A 19,539-nucleotide genomic window follows, 5' to 3' on the forward strand; every position below is an offset into this window, starting at 1 on the left:
GGACTTCGTCTGGGGTGGCAATTGCCACCCCAAATAGCCCTCTGGCTCCGCCACTGTGTTGCGCGTGTTCTAAACGATGATATTGCAGAGAAACTATTCAAAAGAGAACCAACTTTAACGTAATTTTATATGGCCCCTCGATTTTAAAAAACAGCAATAATGTAATATCCGATGAAAAAGATGGACTTTATCTCCGCATTGAGAGAGAGGGGTGTTCCAGAGGAGAACCTGACAAAAATGGAGGAAGATAAGGCAAGTTGCGATATGATTAATGTTAAGTGTTGTGGTTTTTGGAATCCTAAGCTTGAGTACGCACGTTAGCGTTAATAACACTGAATTCAGTTTTTACTGTAAACGAAGATCAAATGTAAGCTCTTGACTGTCAGTTTTTTGTAAACTAGATCTGCTGTAAGTTTCGAGACGTTTCACAGCTCATTGTACTATGAATATGTACGTGGGTTAGGCTAATAGCCCTTACGAAAATTAACCATATTTTTACTTAAGTTAAAACCAAAAAGCCATAGTTACTGTAGTAAAACCATGGTAACCACGGTTATTTTGAGGTTACTATGGTAAGTGTAGTACAATGGTTGCTGATAGTAATCTATACACCAAAAATGGTTACTACACTTTTACCACAATAAAACCATGGTTAATTTTCGTAAAGGATGTAATTACTATATTCATAATGTTAAAAATCTAGCATATTAATGCTCTTTCATCTTTCCAGCTGGATGCATGCATACAACACTAAAAATGTTATGTTGATGTGTTTCAGATTGATCCTAATGTTGCCAAACTACTGAATGATAAAGAATTGTCAAAGTATATTCCTCGATATGGTGACAGGGTCTTTGCACAAAACTGGCTGGAGTTTAATAGAGAAGAAAATGGAAATGAAGAAAGAAAACAGAAATTGATTAACCGATTGAGAGAAAAAATGAATCTACCAGCAATTTCCAATCAGAAAAAAAAGTATGGACATGGCAATAAAAATGCTGAAACCAAGACAAGGAAAATTGAGCTTGGCTGGATGCACTACCAAAATTGTAGCTACAAACAGGTAAGAAGACCCAATGGAGGTGGAACACGAGAAATTGTTGTTAAAAAAGAAGACACTGTGTCATATGTTCTGGATATTGGAAAAAAACTTTTTTTTCCTGAAGGTGAATCAACAAAAGGGAATGCTGATGATTCAAACTTTATGTTGTGTGTCAGTGGCTCTGAAGAACCACTTAAAGAAAACCAGACAATTGTCAGCTTGTACGAGGCAACACATTATAAAATCCTTAGACTCTACGTGTGCACAAGACTCAGAGATCAGGATTGTGATCAGAGTAAAGAAAATGACAGACATTTAACATTAAAGCAACCCCAGCTATCCTCCACCCCAGATGTAGCTCCGAGTACCTCATGTCAATATCTGCACACTCCTCCCTCTACGTCTATGAACTTAAATGATGAAGATGAGGTGGTGGTGTTTCTGGGTAATGATTTAGACACTTCCTTTGACATGGTCTCTGACACGCTTGTATACTCACCTGTACATGTTGATCATGTGGTGACTGACACATTTCTTGAAAGTGTTCCATCTGAGTCAGGTTCAGTCTGCATCCTAGAAGAGGTCATGCCAGTAACAGAAGATCCACTCCAGCCAACTGTCTCCCAGGAACCAATAAACAATTACACATTCTTTGAAAATCCTAGAAATGTGACTGAAAGTGAAACAATTGTTGTACGCAGAGTTCACTGTGTACATGATATGATTCAGGCTTTCTCAGACAAAAACATACTAAACGCCAATATAACATTTAAACGTGTACTTGAAAATGGTGAGGAGGAAGCAGGCATTGGAGATGGAGTGTTCCAAGACTGTCTTACTGAATTCTGGGAGACATTTTTTGCAACAAGGACTTGTGGAACAACGTATAAGATACCCACTTTGCACCACACATATCAAGACAGAGAGTGGGAAGCTGTTGCACGAATTTTTGCCATTGGATGGCTGCGCTTTGGCTACTTGCCTATTCAGCTTGCACCTCCTTTTCTCAAAGAAGCACTTTCCCTTCCATCATCAGAGACCAGTCTAATGGAGGTGTTTTTCAATTACATTAGCCCAACAGAGAAGGATGTCTTAAGTGAAGCGCTTCAAGACTTCCAAAGTGCTGACATGGATGAGGTCCTAAGTGTACTTAGCAGTCACAACTGCTCTGTGCTTCCAAATCAAAATAATCTTCAAAAAATAATTGAAGAAATTGCACATAAAGAGATGATGCAGCAACCAGCTTACATAATAAAGTGTTGGCAACCCATTCTGCAATCTATTGGGGAGACCATGACTGCAGAAAAACTGGACCAGATAACTGAAAATCTCCAACCAAAAGCAAGAAGTGTAGCAAAGTCAATTAAATTCCCACCAACAATGTCTCCATCTGAAACAGCTGTATCACATCATCTCCTGCGATTTGTTAGGGAAAGAGACCAGAGAGAGCTTGGTCTTTTTCTCAGATATTGCACAGGGTCCGATTTATTTCTTTCCAAGACAATTCAAGTAACATTTAAAGAAATGAATGAGTTTTCAAGAAGGCCTATTGCCCACACTTGTACACAACAACTGGAACTGGCATGTGACTACAGCACCTATGCAGAATTTAGGTCAGAGTTTTCCTCAGTGTTAAACACTGGAGTTTGGATAATGGATATGATATAGATGCATACATACAAGTGTTTAGGCTGAAGTGCCAGCACCAAGAGTGTTTAGTTTATTGTTTTTTCATCTTAATACATTATATCCTGTTAATGAAGTTTCTGTGAACATTTATTGTTAATGGAACAATGTGGTTTTATAGGGGTTTTCCAATGTTGTACTATTTCTCAGTATAATGTTTCATACTAGTGTTATGTGTTATTAAGCTAATGAAGTTTTATTTGCCAATGAAGTTTTATAAAGCTAATGAAGGTTTATTTGCAGCAACTGAATATTTTTTTATGTACTAAACCATCCTACACTGAAAGTAGTTTTTGTGTTTAAACATTTTATTGTTTTATTTCTAATAGGAATAATTTTATTTTGACTGAAATAGCAGGCCTATGTTTGTATTTTCCGATCAGTCTTTTTCATTTACAGTATACACGGGTATCTGTAATAATCTGTCTTTTTAAGCAGAACAGTTGCACTTGAATTGTTTTATTTGCATCAACTCATATGTTTGCACATATTTTTGTTTTAAGTTTTTATAATAGGGTGCAAGTAACATTTTAATGTTTAAACGTATAAATCCTGTTTTCAAAGGCTTTTCCAGTAATGTACGTGTGTACATCAGGTAACTCATATGTTATCGAAGCAATACATTTGCACAAGAATTGTTCAGTTTGCTTTAACTGATTTATATTTTTGTACACTACAAACTGTGTATGGATCTTTCAGTTGCTTTTATTAAAACTCTTTAATTTGCCCTTTGTTGAAATTACTTTGCTATTGCTTTAATAACATATAAAAATGAAACGTTTCTTTTAATGAAATACAGCTAATGAAAACATTACATGACATAAGAATGACTACATTTTATACACATACACTTTTCATGATTGGTCTTTTTCTCAGATATTGCACAGGGTCGTAAGGGTGTTGTACTATTTCTCAGTATAATGTTTACATAGTGTTAAGCGTTATTAAGCCATTGAATTTGTATTTGCCAATGAAGTTTTATAAAGCTAATGAAGCTTTATTTGCAGCAACTGATTATTTGTTTATGTACTAAAGCATCCTACACTGAAAGTAGTTTTTATGTTTAAACATTTATATTGTGTTTATTTCTAATAGGAGTCATTTTATTTTGACTGAAATAGTAGGCCTATGTTTGTATTTTCCGATCAGTCTTTTCCATTTACAGTATATGGGTATCTGTAATAATCTGTTTTTGAAGCAGAACAGTTGCACTTGAATTGTTTTATTTGACTCAACTCAACTCATATGTTTGCACACATGCAAGTAACATTTTAATGTTTAATATAAATCCTGTTTTCAAAGGGTTTTCCAGGAATGTTTGTGTGTACTTCAGGTAAATCATATGTTATCGAAGCAATACATTTGCACAACAATTGTTCAATTTGCTTTAACTGATTCATATTTTTGTAAACTACAATCTGTGCTGTGTATGGATCTTTCAGTTGCTTTTATTAAAACTCTTTAATTTGCCTTTTGTTGAAATTACTTTGCTATTGCTTTAATTACATATCAAAATAAAATGTTTCTTTTAATGAAATACAGCTAATGAAAACATTATATACATGACATAAGAATGACTACATTTTATACACATACACTTTTCATGATTATGCCATATAAGCATCATCTATATACCTAAAAGTTCTCTAATCAGAGGGCGAATATTTTTATAGAGTCTCAATGCCTCTGGAGCTGTTGCACTTGGTTGTAAATTATTCTCCTCCATAACAAGAACACAGAGGTCATACAAGTCACGGTCACAGGGTATGTCTGATTTCCACAGGCAGACATTTTCATTGATGATCACATCCATTTTTTCAGGATCTATAGGATTCAAGTAATCTTTTGATAGATACAGTTCTGGTAAGTTGTACATGAGGAAGGGTTTCCCATGTTGCAAGTCACGGCCATTGCTACGTCGAATTCGGTGGTTGTTCCACATGTTTACAACAGTGTCCAGTTCATCCTAAAAACAAAGCACATTAGGGATAAATAGAGTAACCTAGTACAATGATACAAACATACTTTGATACTTTGACCAACAATTTGTAAATATCATACATTTTTATATTGAAAATTATTAATCTGGAAATTTGTAAGTAAACAAAACTCTCACTGGTACATTGCGCCTTACGAAGCAAAAATATATCGCAATATACTAGAATTTATTGCAATGCATTCAAAAATATATTTCAATGTATCAGAAACTTCCTCACATATTTGAAAATATATAGAAATATATGGATGGACAACCTATTGCTATATATTGATTCATATATTAAAATACATTGATATACAAACAAAACGGTATTACATTATTGCATGTATGTTTATTGAAACAAAGAATTTTTTATGAGTTAAGCAAGCTCATGCGTAGGTTTAGAGAGGTTGATTAACAATAGTCAAAATCAAATTTTTGCATGACATTCATTATATTTTACATTATATAGCCATATGGATGGACCATATATGACTATGTATTGATTCATATATTGTAAAATGTACACTCTTAATCTTTTGTCTTTACATAAACAATGAAGTAAATATCACTTAATATTTTTTTTTTTTTTTTTTTGACCAATGCTCAAAAAGTTTAGTTTATTTAACTTTTTAATGTACAAAATTACTAGTTTGTTATGTGAGGAATACCCATAATCCTTTGCACCTGAATATTTTGATTGTTTTCTGCTTTTTCACAGAATAAAAATTTATAAGAATTTTCACAAATTAAATTTTTGTTAATAAAATGTCATAGAGGTTTAAGCTCTTATATTATTGATGTTGTTTTGTTGTAAATTATAATTATGTGAAGTCACCGCTCAGGTGATCATTGTTTTCAAACGCTGTTCAGCACATATGGGACCCTATTTTAACGATCTAAGCGCATTGTCTAAAGCGCACAGCGCAACGTGTAAATGGGCGTGTCCGAATGCACTTTTGCTAATTTAACAACGGGAAAAATGGTTTGTGCGCCCAGCGCATGGTCGAAAAGGGTTGGTCCTTTTTTTTAAATGAGTAATGAGTATTTTGGGCGTAACATGCAGTAAACCAATGAGAGTCTCAGCTCTCATCCCCTTTAAAATCCCCTGGCGCTATGTGTAATCCCTATTTAGAAGACGGACTTTGTAAACTGAAAGGGCCCTATTTTAACAATCTAAGCGCATTGTCTAAAGCGCACAGCGCAAAGTGTAAGGGCTCTATCTTACACCCGGCGCAATGCAGCGCAATGCGCGACGCAAGTGTCTATCGCTAGTTTCCACCCTAATTTTCACGTTTAGCGCCGGGTTGTTTAAATAGCAAATGCATTTGCGCCCTCTTTACGCCCATGGGCGTTCTGGTCTGAAAAACGAGGTGTGTTCACGCGCATTGTTGGCGCGTTGCTATTTTGAGGCAACTATAATAGACTACGCCATTGACCAACAAAAACCTAGTCTAAAGTCAATGGCGCAATATGTTTTATGTTATTTAAAGAGCGCATTAGTAATATGCGCCTATAAACGGGAGGACAACGCGGGTTTGCTTATCACAAAGTACATGAATGCGCAGCAGCACAAAAATGCTTTTAAATATGGAAGATTAAAGGATTGAATGTAAAAGATTATTATTGAGTCTCTTGGACATAAATGAGGAATTATGAGACGTTAAAAGGCACAAAGAGCTGCTTCACCTGTAGCCTGGTAAGTAAATAAATGCTTTGCTTTAAACAAATGCATCTGTTTTTAAATGTTTTTAAATGCTACCTCACGGATTTATTGTATATGATGACTCTGTACTTGTGGATATGGTGAGATGAGAAACATTTTTAAGTAATGCTAAAAAAACTCTTTGCTAAAAAACGCTGTCCAAAGTGCTGAAACGTGAGGATAGCCGTTTGTAAATTCTTTATCTCCTGTTTGTTACAAATAAAGTATTTTTAGAGCACAAACCTTATCTAACATAATTGTAAATTATTTTTTGATGATATTGGATAGCCATACATTTAAAGCAATTAAAAGCCTGCTTTTTTACTTCCATGACTAAAAGAAAACGGGTTTTAAAGGTTTTAATAAAAAAATTAACAATTTCAATACAAGTGAAAAACAACACAATTTTTTTTAACATTAATCTTAAACTGGGGATCTTCTTCCTCCGCTTAGTTGTTCAGTTTACAAAGTCCGTCATCTAAATAGGGATTAGACATAGCGCCAGCGCAACAGGCTTTTAAAGGGGATGAGAGCTGAGACTCTCATTGGTTTATTGAACGTTACGCCCAAAATACTCCCATTACAATAGGACCAACCCTTTTCGACAATGCGCTCGGCGCACAAACGATTTTTCACGTCGTTAAATTAGCAAAAGTGGATTCGGACACGCCCATTTAGACGTTGCGCTGTGCGCTTTAGACAATGCGCTTAGATCTTAAAATAGGGCCCTTAATGAGCGTGTCCGAATGCACTTTTGCTAATTTAACGATGGGAAAAATGGTTTGTGCGCCAAGCGCATGGTTGAAAAGGGTTGGTCCTATTGTAATGGGAGTATTTTGGGCGTAACGTGCAGTAAACCAATGAGAGTCTCAGCTCTCATCCCCTTTAAAATCAAGTTGCGCTGGCGCTATGTCTAATCCCTGTTTAGATGACGGACTTTGTAAACTGAAAAACTAAGCGGAGGAAGAAGATCCCCAGTTTAAGATTAATGTTAAATAATTGTGTTGTTTTTCACTTGTGTTGAAATTGTTATTGTGTATACCAGGTTTTTGTTGGTCAATGGCGTAGTCTATTTTAGTTGCCTCAAAACAGCAACGCGCCAACAATGCGCCTGAACACACGTTTTCAGACCAGAACGCCCATGGGCGCAAAAGGGAGCGCAAATGCATTTGCTATTTAAACAACGCGGCGCTAAACGCAGTGTTCGAATTATGTCAAAGCTTATGGGGGGTCCCCTATCTAAGCCCCACCCCCTGGCCAAGCCCCACCCCCTTATCATAGGGTCGCTGTGATTTCACAAAGTAAGATGTGATCGTCCTTGATCAACAATCATCTGATCATGGTTTTAATCAAACAAACCCCAAATTACCCTTAATTCAAACCCTAAACATTTTTACCCCTCAAATTAGTGTGAAACACTGGCAAGGCCAGGAATTTTACACAGAATAGGGGTAAAATAGGGTGGACCTCATTCTTAAATTACATAATTTTACTATATAGTAGTGGTTAAATGGATTACATTGCGTTTTTGAGTCATAGATCGAATACTTTTCAGATCAGCAAAACTGGGGGTGGGAAAATAACATAAGAACAAGTTAAGAAATTATGAGCATAAAAAATAGAAAATAACAAAGTTACAAATAAAGTAAGATATATTTAGGTACATAAATAGAATCAAATGAATAATAACACTGTCTTCTTCATCGTATAATTAATCTTTTTTTAGATACAGAAGTGATTTTCCTTTGTTTTCTGTTGTTTAATTAATATAAATGACAGAAACACAAGCAGATAAGAACTGCTACTTTCAGACCAACACAAACATCTGATTTCTTTCTGAATTGATTGCACTCACTTTAAAACATAACTGAATGTTTTTATGAGAATAGGTGCCAAGACTGTGGTATTTCAAAATAATTTTGTGTTTGCATGCTTTAGGAAACGTGTGACTCCATGCGTCCGCTTATGAGTGTTGCGTCCATTTAAGTTTGTGTGCGCGTCATTGTCTTTGCGCACATACTGTACATTAGCTCACTTCAACATCTTGTGCTCAAATTGTTTAAAATCGCGTGCATGTTAACATTTGCAAGGTTTAAAAAAAACACATGCGAAAGATACTGTCTATAAATATAGTTATTTATTTCTGAATGATGCGTATTTGAGCGATAAACAGGGCCAGCCGAAATCTGCGGACTTTTTTTGCTTTATCTCTGCAAATGTTTTGGAAAAATCTGCGGAATTCTGCGAAATGATTTTAAATGTTTTAAAAATTATATTAGATAATTTAAGCTATAAATATTACAAAATTGCATCTAAAAGAATTACTTTTAAGGCTTACAATGAAAATGAATACACCAAAGCAATGAGTCCTCTGAATTAAACCGGACCAACATGAAGCAGATAATGTGCATGTCAAGATAGAATTATAGTTTGTATAAAAAATGACATGTATTAATACGTTCTCATTATGAATTAAGCACGTATGAAGATAATTTCATCATTTTTACAACGCAATGTAAACTTCATATTTAACATAACAAGAGAATTCATCTTGTAAAGTAAACGGATTTGAAATGATGATGTGCTGCTGAGTGCCGACTCACATAGATGACAATTACAAGTAGGATCTGCTTAACTTAGTGATAGTTTTATTTAATCTTAAATATCAAATGGTTTGTGCTCTCTATCATTAACAACAATTACAGCAAACACGCGCAGGGTTTATGTAATTGTCAATGCCGCTCACAAATGTGCGAATGTATGGCTATGTATGTGTGCTTGTCATCAATGACGGTTGGTCACAAACACGCTCAAGTGCAGTTTATTTGCCCTGGTGTGTTAAGTATTAAAGAGACTATCATTTATTATCATTTAAGGGTGATTTCTTCTGCTTTCCAGCCGTCAGTCTGAGAGGATAGCTTTGCCACTGTTTGTCTGTCAATTCCTCCAGAAAACAGCATGAGGCGCACTTGCGAGTTTATTTATTTCAGACAGAAGTCATTTGAATTAGTTTATTGCGAAATTGGGACAAATAAAGACAGTTTCGCTTTGTGACACGCAACATGAGAATTTTAAATTCATGTAGTATTTTAATTTTAATAAAAACCAGGGGACCCCCCTACTTTATATTTTTGTGCTTTATGGGGGGTCCCTTAGGGCTTATAGGAGGTCCGGGACCCCCCCCAGACCCCCTTCAATTCGAACACTGGCTAAACGTGAAAATTTGGGTGGAAACTAGCGAAAGACACTTGCGTCGCGCAAGAGCCCAAAAACTAAGCGGAGGAAGAAGATAATAATTGTAATAAATAATTGTGTTGTTTTTCACTTGTATTGAAAATTTTATTTTATATTAAAACCTTTAAAACCCGTTTTCTTTTAGTCATATAAGTAAAAAAGCAGGCTTTTGATTGTTTTAAATGTATGGCAATCCAATATCATCAAAGTAGGCTATGGAAGAAAAGGTTTATAATCTAAAAAATACTTTATTTGTAACAAACAGGAGATAAAGAATTTACAAACGGCTCTCTGCGCGTTTCAGCACTTGGACAGCGTCAGTTTTTTTAAGCATTACTTAAAAATGTTTCTCATCTCATCATATCCACAGGTACAGAGTCAATAAATCCGTGAGGTACCATTTAAAAAAAAACATTTACAAACATATGCATTTGTTTAAAGCAAAGCATTTATTTACTTACCAGGCTGCAGGTGAAGCAGCTCTTTGTGCCTTCTAACGTCTCATAATCGGTCCTCATTTATGTCCAATAATTTATCTACTCAATAATAATCTTTTACATTTTAATGCTTTAATTTTTAATATTTAAAAGCTTTAGTGCTGCTGCGTATCCACGTGTGTGATTAGCAAATCCGCGTTGTCCTCCCGTTTATAGGCGCATATTACTAATGCGCCCTTTAAATAACAAAAAAAAAAACATATTGCGCCATTGACTTTAGACTTTAGACCAGGGGCCTCATTTATAAAAGTGCGACGTAGGAACTATCCTACATTTCATCTAAGACCATTTCTGAAATGATCGTACGTGTGATTCAGAGAAAAGGAGTGTGCGCACAAAAAAACATGTGTACGCCTCTTTTCCAGATGTGCAGTTTATAAATCACAAATTATCTTAAAATTGTGCGCAGCCGAATGCTCTTAGAACTCCGCCTTGTAAACGCCCCTAATTTAATTCATTAGCATATAAATATTAAATTATCAAAGGCCAAATTCTCTGATTACAATGGCAGTGGTAAAAAAAAAACATCTTTGTTGTTGATTGCTTAAGTTTTTAATATTTCTAAATTCTAACATGGAAACTTTATTGATATCACTCGAGTTAAGGCGATTATTAGTGGACCTTAGTACACTGTATTAGTGGAATACATTTGTTACAGCATTTATTCATCTTTGTTAATGTTAGTTAATAGAAATAAAGGTTTTGTCCATGTTAAAAAAATTGAATTCGCATTCACAGTGCATTAACTAACGTTAACAAGATTTTAATAAAGTATTAGTAATTGTTGAAATTAACATTAACAAAGATTAATAAATGCTGTATAAGTGCAGTTCATATATTAAGTTATTAAGTTATCAAGTATTAAGTTATTAAAACATTTAAAAAGTAATTGAGCAATAATGAAAATTATACAAATATTATTGCACATCGGCTGAAGATCATTAGCCTAAACAAGCTTCTGCTACAAATTCGAGTCATTCTATAGGTGACATTTCAGCACTTGACGAATGGATAGCGACTCATAAGTAGCACTTAAAACCCACCTGCGAGCGATCGTTTCACGTGCATCTTTGGAAAACGCACATAAATGAACAACGAATGTTCGTTAAGTAGCTCGTAGAAAACGCTCTTAAGTGCTAAGTTCAATCGTTATCGGGGAAACCCAGCCCTGATCTGATAGACAAATTCATATCCAGCCCTGCCTTATTTCATTTCAGATGCCGGTTTCACTCGGATATATACGTCACCACGTGGAAAATAAGGCAATCTTCCGTTTCATGGCGACTTTAAGTATACACCTAAATAATATCTGTAAATTTTACACAAAATTTCTGTTTATTTTTTAGTTATTTATTTTGGTTTGTCCAACTAAAAAAAACACCCAAGGGTTGAAGTGACATAAAGAGATTTTATAAAGGTATTTTAATGATTTAAAGCCACTGAATAATTTTTTACAGTGATTACTGCGTCACATTAATGTCCCAATATGTTTTTTTAAATTCTGGGCAGGAATTCATAAAACTGAATATGTATATGACTCATTAATAAGGTATCTAGTGATTTTGATCTTTTAATAACACTGTATTTAATGCATAAGCATGCAAATTAAGTGTCATAATGTCCCAAGGTTTTTTTAAATACTGCGCAGGAATTAATAAAACTGTATATGTAGTATCACTCTTTAATAAGGAATACAGTAAACTTGATCTTTAAATAGCACTGTATTAATGCGTTAAGCTTTACATTAATGTCCCGATGTTTATTATTATAACCGTTTAGGAATTAAAAAAATGCAAGACCCAAGATGTATGAATTTGATCCTTATATAGCATTGTATCAATGTGTTAGCTCTATGTCCCAATGTTTTTTATGAAATTCTGGGCAGGAGTTAATAAAACTGTATATAGGCTATATGACCCATAAGGTGTATGAATTTAATCCTTAATAGCACTGAATGCATTAAGCTGCGACGAGCGTCACTATTCCGATGATTTTAATAAAATTCTGGGCAGGAATTTATAAAACTGCATGTAGTATGCGTCAATAATAATATGTAGCCTATAGTAAATTTGATTTTTAATTTGATTCTTCGAATTGGGACGGCCTTACTGACTTAAAGGGCGTGTTGAAGGGTAAATTCATATTTTCTCATTTTATTAGGTTTACCTTATTATTTTAGTGGGAGGACGAAGGCTAAAATATCTTTTAATCCATTTAAACCATATTTGGTAACAAGGAAGCCCCACCCTCTTGATAATCTTCGATTAAGTTTATTGAGGCGGTTTGTCTATACATTTAATTACAGTAATTTTAAAATTCAAAACGGTATTTAAGTCGCAATTTGTTAATTTGTTAAATACGAATAGGCTAGTCGTTTTTACTTTTCGAATAATAAGCTATAAATGACTCTCTTGTCTAATACAATTTAATACCAACAACATAGGCGTGTGCTATGATAAGTTGTTTTATAAGTTATATAAATTGTAATAACCCTTACGTAAATTAACCATGGTTTTATTGTTGTAAAAGTGTAGTAACCATGGGGTTTTGGTGTATTGATTGTGGCTACCCCGGGTTTACAGTAACCATGTTTTTTTTTGTGTTTAACCATGGTTAATCTTCGTAAGGGAAATAAGCAAGTTAAACAATGTGCAGTTACCTGAATTAATGAGAGAAAACAAAACTGTACAAGGCCTTTGTCAGTTGCATCGCCAGTGAAATCCCCAGTTGATTGCAGCTCTTTGAACATGTCCATCCAATATTCTGCATTTTGCCGTCTGTATATACCCCACCAACTTTCTATTCTTTGGTTCGCCTGGCTTGTTCCTTGAAAGACACAAGGTCCATGAACACTTCCCGTCGAATCTTCACGGAGAAACTGCTGAAGCCTGTTAACGTGTACATTTTCAGTACCAAAATCTGACCTGATTATTTGAGGACAACCGACTCTTTCAGCAACGGCACGGATATAATACCCAGCAATTACTCTTGGGTTGTTATTGGTGAAGTAGGCTTGCATCCATATGATGTGCCTTGAGAAACCATCAATGCAGCCATTAATTCCTATGCCATAAGGCTTTATCTTGTCATATGAATCCAAATGCCACAGATAGTTAGGGCCAGGTACTCGGTAATGTCGCCTCCGCAACCTTCTACCTCTTCTTTCCTCCACACCTAATGGATCCAGACTTAACTGTATATCGCTCACCATTTCTCTGGTCAGCCGCAAACCATTTAAACAGCATCTTTCAAACATCATTCTGTAACCATGCAGACGTCCCGGTCCCTCAAGTTGACTGGCAATGAACCTGACAACACGTTCAGGGTCGCTATATTGTCTTCGACGATAAAGATGTAAACTTGACAGCCTCCTTCTCAAATGTCGAACACTAATGTGAAAATTGTCAATCACTGACAGACACAAAGCAATTTCAGCTTGAGTGAGTCCCTGATCAAAATAGTAACGAATTTGTTCATCCATGTTGATTTCGCTTTTGTCGCCTTCCAAACAACAAACACGTTCTGAGTGGTTGTTATCAACTTATAATCTCGAGATCACGAGAAAATTAGGTTGTGATCACTAGAAAACAAACTTTTGTTATCTCGAGATCACGAGAAATTTAAGTCGTGATCACGAGAAAACAACTTTTGTTATCTCGAGATCACGAGAAAATTAAGTCGTGATCACGAGAAAACAACCGTTGTTATCTCGAGATCACGAGAAATTAAGTCGTGATCACGAGAAAACAAGCAAGAAAAAAAAATAATAGTGCATGTCCTCTCTCGGCTTCCGTACAATAGTGATTTCATCTATCTGGAAAACTTTTAAAAAATATACGCACATGAGCTCAAATAGTAAAATCAGTTGCAAGATATACTATTAATGCGCAACTAGTACATTGTATAAACTGTTAGTTTGTATAAATGACATGTCGCGTTTATAGGGGTTGATGACATATTTTAGACGCAAGTTGTTTATTCTAATCTTTAAACATTGTGTATGACAAAAGTTGTTCTGACTGAACTGACATTAAGGAACGGTACTGAAATGCTAAAACTAGGTAGATACAACTTCAACACAATATAGATGTTTTTAATCTATTGGTACCGATTTTAAATGTGTCCAAACTATTTCAAACATTACTAAGTTGTAGATGTTTGCATCTTAATTTACAAGGTTTTTAACAAACAAACACACGTTCCTGTTTTGTCTTGCTCTGTTTCATAGCATTGCAACTACATACGTAGGTACACCGCATTATGTTGAAAGGATTACTAAGTTAAAGCTAAACAATCTTTATTATGCTATAGACGTATATTTTCTATGTAATTGATGAATTTACATATTCAAACATTAAATTTTTCCTATATTTACTGTTTCACGGTGAAGGTTTTAGTGAGTAAATCTAAAACACACGTCACTGTGTTGCTGTGTTCCCTTAATCGTCTAGCAACAATTTTCAAGAGATTACCAACATGTATGATGTGCTAACTGTCAGGGGATCTGAGATGTACTTTATTATTTTCTGAAGTAATTAAAAAGTTAAATCTAACACTTACTGCACAATAACTTAAGCGATAAAGAGTTTGACAAATGTTACATAACCTATAGAAACGAAACAAACTGAATTACAAAGTCACTGACATAAAGTTTACACTTACAAAGAAAACAAATCACGCAGATGTTTAAAGTGAAACAAGATTTTATTTCTCAGCAAGTAAAAGAAATACATCATATGTCACCAATGTAGCGTAGAAATGTATACACATCACAACGTTTTTCTCAAGGATGTGAGCATCCGTCGGCTCATTAATTTCACAAACAGCAGTCCGATCATTATTTGATATTGTAAAAACACACACAAACCACATAGGTAAGAGTTTTCACAGATGCTACAGAGCGCCTTTAGCTTTTTGTCAACAAGTTGCAACAGAAGTATCACGACGTTTGCTTTTATGATCTTGAAACCATCAGTCTGTGGAATCGATCTCGCAAAGTGTATTGAGCAGACTGTTGTTACAGTGCAACCACACTGAGTTGTGAGGAAAGTCAGGGTGCGATACCACAGATCCATGCAGAACTCATCCAGCCATTAATTGTCAGCAGGCATCGCAGGGGCCTTCTTGAGGGCACAGGTCCATTGGAACATCATCAGGCATTACTGGAGACGTACAAATGGTGTTGTTGTAGGGTGATGGACCTCCATCAGGCTTTGCAGGGGACGGATTGGCACCAGGCATTGGACGGGCCTTCTTGAGGGCACAGGTCCAGCTGTAGGTTCTCTCATCCTCATAATGCTCTGGTGTGGGTAGCGCAAATGTGTTGGTGTAGCAGTAGGAGTTCATCGTTTCTTGAAACTTGTTAAGCGAATACGTTGAATGATCCAAACTTGAACCGTTTTAATGAATGTAATAGGTAGGCGGAGATAGGAGTCCTGGAGTTAGGGACACACCTCTCTGGGTGGAACAACTTCACTTTAAACATCTGCGTGATTTGTTTTCTTTGTAAGTGTAAACTTTATGTCAGTGACTTTGTAATTCAGTTTGTTTCGTTTCTATAGGTTATGTAACATTTGTCAAACTCTTTATCGCTTAAGTTATTGTGCAGTAAGTGTTAGATAGTTAACTTTTTAATTACTTCAGAAAATAATAAAGTACATCTCAGATCCCCTGACAGTTAGCACATCATACATGTTGGTAATCTCTTGAAAATTGTTGCTAGACGATTAAGGGAACACAGCAACACAGTGAAGTGTGTTTTAGATTTACTTACTAAAACCTTCACCGTGAAACAGTAAATATAGGAAAAATTTAATGTTTGAATATGTAAATTCATCAATTACATAGAAAATATACGTCTATAGCATAATAAAGATTGTTTAGCTTTAACTTAGTAATCCTTTCAACATAATGCGGTGTACCTACGTATGTAGTTGCAATGCTATGAAACAGAGCAAGACAAAACAGGAACGTGTGTTTGTTTGTTTAAAACCTTGTAAATTAAGATGCAAACATCTACAACTTAGTAATGTTTGAAATAGTTTGGACACATTTAAAATCGGTACCAATAGATTAAAAACATCTATATTGTGTTGAAGTTGTATCTACCTAGTTTTAGCATTTCAGTACCGTTCCTTAATGTCAGTTCAGTCAGAACAACTTTTGTCATACACAATTGTTTAAAGATTAGAATAAACAACTTGCGTCTAAAATATGTCATCAACCCCTAAACGCGACATGTCATTTATACAAACTAACAGTTTATACAATGTACTAGTTGCACATTAATAGTATATCTTGCAACTGATTTTACTATTTGAGCTCATGTGCGTATATTTTTTAAAAGTTTTCCAGATAGATGAAATCACTATTGTGTGAGGTCTTCAAAAAGATTTATGTTTCTAAACATTTAGGATTGTGAAGTGATTATAACTGTTTGTTAGAAACACTGGGTACAGCTTGCTGTTTTTTAAAATCAAGGGGCCATATAAAATTACGTTAAAGTTGGTTCTCTTTTGAATAGTTTCTCTGCAATATCATCGTTTAGAACACGCGCAACATATGTTTGATATAATTCTTGTTACGAACATAATATTCTTGATGGTTGCAACAAAGATAGTACTTGTACACCAGGGCATACTCTTTGGACCATTTAAAGGTAAAATGCTTCATCATTCTTGTAAATGTTAGCACCCCGACATTTTCTGAAGCTTTCTATAAAAATCTAGACCGAAGTAAAACAGTTTGCACACTCTTATAGTGAAACATTTTGGTGATGATGTAGACAAAATAATAAATTGATGACATTAAGACAGAGAAGCCATAGGTTTTGAGTGAAATGGTTGTTTTTATGAGACCAGAGCAAACACTCTGTGGGTAAGCCCTGTGCATGAAGATCTTAACAATCGTTACTTTGTAGATATTCTAGATAAATCAGAGAACGAGTTGAGACAGTAATCGCAATGTGTTGTGCACTTGAATCCTGAAAACATGAAATCTTACAATTTATGTTTGCATAAATTAGTGTGATGAGTTAAACTAAAATAAACAAGAACAAAAAACTTTTGTCATGTATGGCTGATTAAAGATTGGAATAAACAGTTGTGCCAAAATACTTCAACAAACACCTGAAAGATGAAACAACATATCATCATCATATGACAAAACTATAAGTGACGATTGTACTAGTTAAACATTATTAGTTTTCTTACTACTGTTTTTACAATTTGAACTCGTCTGTACATCATTTTACAGTTTTTCAGTTAAATGAAATCAGTATGGTGTGAGGTGTTGAAGGGCTCTTGTTTGGGTTATAAACCTTCAGGATTGTGGCATGATAACAGTTTACCACTGTTAAACCAGCACTCACTCCTGGGGACAATTAAAAGTAAAATGTATCACAATTCCATGTAAATGTGAGTTTCTGAAACTTTCTATAAAAATGAATGGTGTAAACTCAAAAATATGACATACAGTATAACAAATAACGGATAATTAATAAATACGTTAAGAAGGTTTTAAAGGTAAATGCATGTTTTTTATGAAATCTGAGAAAGATATACAGAAGAAAGTTGACATGAACAGATCAAAACTATGAAAACAAAAGATTGTCTAAATAAATACAGCTAAAAACAGCAAAGACATAGGTTTGGTGAAAGTGTTCAGATGAATAACGTTCCTGGTTTGTTTCCAAGATGAATTTTGGGACTTTGGGGGCGGGACATTGACTGATGTCTCCGCTTCTGTGATTGGTTGTTTGATTTGATTAGTGACACGCATGATCTCTTGTTCCACTATCCGTATCTAGTCAATCTAGGTAGAAAAGACACGTTTATATGACCATTATGTCGGAGCACGTAATTTTAATGATTGCAAAACCAAACAACATTGCCAATTTTATTATGTTTACTGTTTATCATCTATACTGTAGGCTACTGACATTGTCAGGTCACATAGTTGGTTCGGACTTAGCATTAGCAAACTTTAGTATAGTCCTGTACAAAACTTTATAAAAAAAGGTGATATTATCTAACAATTGTAATTTTAGTGTACCTTATCAGCATGACAAAGACTGTACATGTATAGCATTTTCAGTTGGGCTGTGTACAAATAAAAGAAATAAATGTAAGATAGTTAAAAATGTCAAATGGAACAGTAAGATTTTTTTAAATATACAAAACAAAAGGTAACGCTTTAGATTACAGCCCGGAAAGTACTGCGTAAGTACAGCGAATTTACAGCGTATGTTTCTGTAATTATAGTGTACTTATGAAGTAGGTACGTGTAATTATAAGGGAACAATTTATAATATTGGTGGAATAAAGGGGTAACAACCAGGATATATGCAGTAAAGTACTGTGTAAGTGCAGTGAATTTACAGCGCAAGTTTCTGTAATTATAGTATACTTATGAAGTACTTACGTGTATTTATAAGGGAGCAATTTATAATATTTGGGGAATAAAGGGGTAACAACAAGGATATATGCAGTAAAGTACTGCGTAAGTGCAGTGAATTTACAGCGCAAGTTTCTGTAATTATAGTATACTTATGAAGTACGTACGTGTATTTATAAGGGAACAATTTATAATATTTGGGGAATAAAGGGGTAACAACCAGGATATATGCAGTAAAGTACTGCGTAAGTTCAGCGAATTTACAGCATACATTTCTGTAATTATAGTATACTTCCCAGCGGGCACCTTGATGTCAATTTGACGTCAAATATTAGGCAAGATTTGATCAAGATGCTGCAAAGCATCATTTCAAAGTTAGATTATACATTAAGTCCTTCTGGTGGTTAATTTGTGAAAATATGAGTTTTATTCCATACTGAAATTGATTATGTAAGTATACGGGCCAACATGTTTGACATTGAATTGACGTCAAATCAACGTCATGTTAGGTGTTCAGTTGATGTCAAATTGACATCAAATTGATATCAATGTAAATTTAAAATAATAAAATAATTAACTGGGGCCTCAAAATGCATCCATTTGGCACATATGTTTTGAATCATATGTTGTTGGAATTCTGCATAAAAGTGGACTTCTGCAACTTCTGTGGGTAAAACAAATAAACAAACAAAAAAAAACTATTTATGTGAATTACTGATAATGAAATAATTAAGCGAACAGTAATTATTATATTTGACAAAAAAGGGCAGCATTTTTGCTGTAACCCCACATGAAGTACTTATTTTTTTTTAATCATTTTTTATTTTTAGTGATATTATATACTTTAAAATTAAAATACATTTGCTGTAATTGATAATGAAATTGTAATACCCTATAATGTAAGCATATAAAGTATTACAACTACATGGTAATTTATGGAAAATTTACATTAGAGTTTTCATAGTGAAAATGCTACATATTTTTAAATTATTTAAATTTTCTT

General features: G+C 34.5%; 1 protein-coding gene across 1 annotated transcript in view; it reads left to right on the forward strand.

The window, feature by feature from the left end:
* The window catches only part of chst10 (carbohydrate sulfotransferase 10), a 149,112-nt gene extending 144,914 nt beyond the window's left edge, over nt 1–4,198 (forward strand). Inside the window, exon 2 of the mRNA XM_065254847.1 lies at nt 779–4,198. Within this exon, the coding sequence (XP_065110919.1) occupies nt 941–2,710 (1,770 nt within the window). The 5' untranslated portion in view covers nt 779–940 and the 3' untranslated portion in view covers nt 2,711–4,198. The remainder of the gene's footprint in view (nt 1–778) is intronic.
* Nucleotides 4,199–19,539: the final 15,341 nt, after the last annotated feature.

This window comes from Paramisgurnus dabryanus, chromosome 4 (genome assembly GCF_030506205.2).
Source record: "Paramisgurnus dabryanus chromosome 4, PD_genome_1.1, whole genome shotgun sequence".
In the NCBI taxonomy this organism is placed as follows: domain Eukaryota; kingdom Metazoa; phylum Chordata; class Actinopteri; order Cypriniformes; family Cobitidae; genus Paramisgurnus; species Paramisgurnus dabryanus.